The sequence below is a fragment of the Cyphomyrmex costatus genome, unplaced genomic scaffold (assembly GCF_001594065.2).
Source record: "Cyphomyrmex costatus isolate MS0001 unplaced genomic scaffold, Ccosl1.0 C2370505, whole genome shotgun sequence".
Classification (NCBI taxonomy): domain Eukaryota; kingdom Metazoa; phylum Arthropoda; class Insecta; order Hymenoptera; family Formicidae; genus Cyphomyrmex; species Cyphomyrmex costatus.
Window position 1 is genome coordinate 1 of NW_017274919.1, and position 4,238 is coordinate 4,238.

The following is a 4,238-nucleotide window of genomic DNA, read 5'->3' on the forward strand; positions in this document are numbered from 1 at the left end:
ATCGAGTGCAGCTTTTCCTGGTAAACGGTACCACTCGATTTTATATGATGCAAATCCAACTTTTATGCACTAAGTATTTAATTTAAATGTGTGCGTTAATTTATAATATATATTCATATATATATATACATACATACATACATGTTATCTGTATATACCTCACACGCAAAAATTTTTATTCTTAATAAATTTAGCTATTATTAATTGTTTTTATTAGAGATGTACATATACTGTTAATTTTGATGATATATATTCCAATGTTCAAATGTTTTAACATTTAATATAATTAATAAACTTAAGTATCTTCCCAAGTCAAAAACACAGTTGAGCTATACGAGATGTAATTATTATATAAAATGTATTGTTATCAATGGCATACAGAACGTTTTGATTACACTGAGTCCTCATCAGCCGTAAATAATCTATACAAGTTAAAACATGTAAATCGAATAAATTTAATTTAAGTTACGCCAACGCAGTATTAAAATTAAAAATAAAAATAAGTAAAATTTCAAAATTACGCCAACACATTATAGAATATAAATTTTCACAAATGTCTCAGCTTCATTTATAAAGTTGATGGACAATCAGGTGGTAGTGATATTGTAACAAAAAAACTAATAGGATAACCGATTTCTGTTAATAACAATAATTCAGAAATCAAAAATTGAATTAAAGATTTTTTTATGTTCAAAAAAAAATTTTTTTAATGTATAAGAATAATCTTAATGGCTACATGGAGTCAAACGGTGCTGTTAACGGTTCGCAATTTATACTCAAAAATATCTTAGATACAAAATTTCGAACTTTTCGGTCCCATTGTTTGGACCATCATCAGCGAATATAAAATATACAAAGGTGTTACTTAGTATTGGAGATCAAAATCCTACATATTCTGATCGTATTTTGAATTTTTGGTCTCAATACCCCATTTTACAGAAAATAGGCGTAATCTATGGATTAAATACTATGGATCTCCAATGGATAATAAATCTATGGATCTTCAATACTATTGTAAGTGACACCTTTGTATATTTTATATTCGCTGATTATGATCCAAACAATGGGACCGAAACGTTCGAAATTTTGTATCTAAGATATTTTTGTATATAAATTACGCACCGTTAACAACGTTTGATTCCTTGTAGCCATTAAGATTATTCTTATACATTATGTTTTTGGATTTTTGTTAATCCATTCTTTGTTTAGTCAGCGAGAAAGGATAAACCGTGTATATAAGAAAGTACTATTCCAATTAAACATAAATTGATGTCAAGTTGTATAAGTTAATGAAGCAATATTTGAGAATTATGACGTCCAGGTTGTATGTATAAAATGAGAAACTGTATAGAATTAATTAAAATATTGATTAAACTTGTTAAAACATTATAAAACAAATTAATGAAACTCAAAAAAATATAATAAAATAAAGATGAGACTGTGGTCGCTTTAAATAATACAATGTATATCGATTGATTTCTCATGCCGAGACAGATCTTGACTGTGCGGATGGTAACACGCAAATAATGTCGCTTAGATTCATAGATGTCAAACAGTCAGAGGAAGACTTTCAAACCTTGTTTCATTTATTATTATCGGAGATTAATTTTAATAAATAAACATACATTTCATCGAAAGATTCAGTGTTTTTCTTCATGTTTATGCCGTTTAACTGTTCTTTTATGTATAATGTTTCTGAAATAAGTCTCTTATTATAATTTGATTCTCAGTTCATGATTTTTATATTTTTCCAATCAAATGTGATTACATTGCAATGCATGATTCGTTACTACTGAATGTCTCGATGAATTGAGTTTCTTATTATTAATATGTTTATTTATCCGATTGTTAAGTTTCCTTGCATTGACGTAACTTAAATAAAATCTATTCCATTTATATATATTTTAATTTGTATGGGTTATATTTACGGCTGATGAGGACTCAGTGAAGTCAAAACGTTACGTATTACATTGATAATAATAAATTTTATATAATAATTACATCTTGTATAGCTCAATTGTGTTTTTGACCTGGGAAGATACTTAAGTTTATTATTGATATTTAGTTGAGCGAATCATAATTTAACATTAAATTTATTGATCATAATTTTAATTTATTTTATTGTTAAAAATGTAAGTATAAACACCTGATTTGTTAATTGTTCGGCAATGTAGCAAAGCGTGAAAACGTTGAAGACAAACGACATTAATAGAAAAAAATGTGTTAAAATTGCTGAACTGTCGTTGTCATTCCATTCCTAAGAGAATAAGGTAATATTGAATCATTAATTTTATTAAATTAAAAACATGTATTTACACTTTGATTTTTTATTTAAAAAATAGAAAATAATTTGTGTGATAAAATATGTCAAATATCCGTATATTTAGTGGCAAAAATTTGATATCCTAATGATAGTTGTGTCTGTGTGCATCATTTACTATATTTTAACTGTCATATTGCAATTATTTTTAAAATTTTGTACACCATACTACATATACGATGCAGTAATAGTTTTTTTACACGTTACCTTGATACAGTAATATTCCAGCACACATATAATGAACGTTGATCCCGCTATTTCAACCAGACATATTTCTTGTAAAATACTATTGATACTGACTGAAAATCTGCACAAAAAACTTTTGAATATAGATTTTATATACTTTATTTAAAAGATAAATGTCTTTTTCTACTTTTTGCAGAGAATTATGAAGTACAATTAACAAATTTCAAATGTAAATTATAACAATAAGTGACAGGTAATATGAGTCTACCGCTGGTTATTGTTTGCAAAAATCAATTTAATTCTCTTAAAGCACCTTGTACATTTCGACTCTTGTTTCGAGTCATCCTCAGCAATTACATGTAGTGAAATCAATAACTCTTGTTCCATAAAGAAGACAGCAACAATTGTGAGGTAAGCAACATACTCAATAGTTCGGTAGCTAATGGTGATTATAACTTAAGTTTACGTATTAATAACAGCTCATCAACAACACAAACAGTTAACAAAATTTAAATTTAATTATTAATTAAATTTAATTATTATTTGTGAAGTAAACAATTTTACATTTATAAAAATTCAAAATTTTTTTGTTTTTCCTTCGTCCGTTATTCTTTATTCATTTGTATTTCACATAGTTTTCAATCATATAATCGAATATTATTAACATAAACAATTTTTTCTACAATAATGTGCATGAAGCACTCACCTCAATGACTGCATATGGTGTTTCACTATAATTGCCATTTGTTGCTTTATGTGTTTATGATTACTTTGTGCATTTTTTAGAAAATTTTCTATGCGGGTCGTTACGATCTCGATTTGACCACAAGCGTGACCTACGAGCATGGCCGCCAAGCAACATACTGCTGTAGTGATGTTGTATACCGCGATACCACAAAAAAATTGTGCGCAAAATACAAATACGTAGGTTGGCGTAAAATGTAAGTCGAAAATAATATCAAATCCGGGGCAAGCCATTGGTTTAATTGTATTATTTTGCTCGTCGATTGTGGTGTGCCCCAGAAACGGCATTATGGTATAAAAACACAAGCCTCCGCTATACATCAATATTATACAAAACTTGCATAACACATTACTTTTTGTCGCGCTTTTAATCATAATTTTTCGATAATCCTGCTGCTGGACTGTACTCCAATCGATACTTAGCATGCGAATGCATTTCCGTATGCCCTTATAATGAATTACCAAGAAAAAATATTTCAACGTCGAGACTGACACGTAGCTTAGTGGGCCTAATATTTTCATTTTGTCGTTTTGAGTCGTTCGTTCTGACAGCATAGACATGACCATGGGAATTAGAATAAAACTGAACCCGGACCAGCATAACACGAATAATATCGTCGCTAATATCTTTTCGATCACTGTAGTATTTGAATATACCAACGGCCAGATTCCGAGAAGTCGTAGTATCCATCGATTCCATACTAGTGCGTTGATTATATCCCTCTCACTATTCACATTGGACCAGGAGATGTTAAGCTTGGCCATCTTATCGATTCGCGGGCGTGAGAACGACTGGTGCGCTTTGTGGATAGCGTGATGGTAAAAAGTTGCGCATGTCAATCACGGGTGCTTTCGATATGGTCTGGGTAATAGGGGAAGGGCTATGTAAGGAGACGTAACATGCGTAGTCGTAACGTAAGGTAAGGGCAGAGAACGAGACGTAACATGCGTAATCGTAACGTAAGGTAAGGCAGAGAAAAACGTAGCT

At 29.9% G+C, this 4,238-nt stretch overlaps 1 protein-coding gene across 1 annotated transcript; it reads right to left on the reverse strand.

Moving 5' to 3' along the window:
- Positions 1–3,212: 3,212 nt before the first annotated feature.
- On the reverse strand, positions 3,213–4,015 carry LOC108771292 (uncharacterized; the record flags this gene model as incomplete). Its single annotated transcript, XM_018551328.1, has 1 exon — positions 3,213–4,015. A coding segment is annotated over exon 1 (803 nt), but the record flags the coding sequence as incomplete, so codon positions are not given.
- Positions 4,016–4,238: the final 223 nt, after the last annotated feature.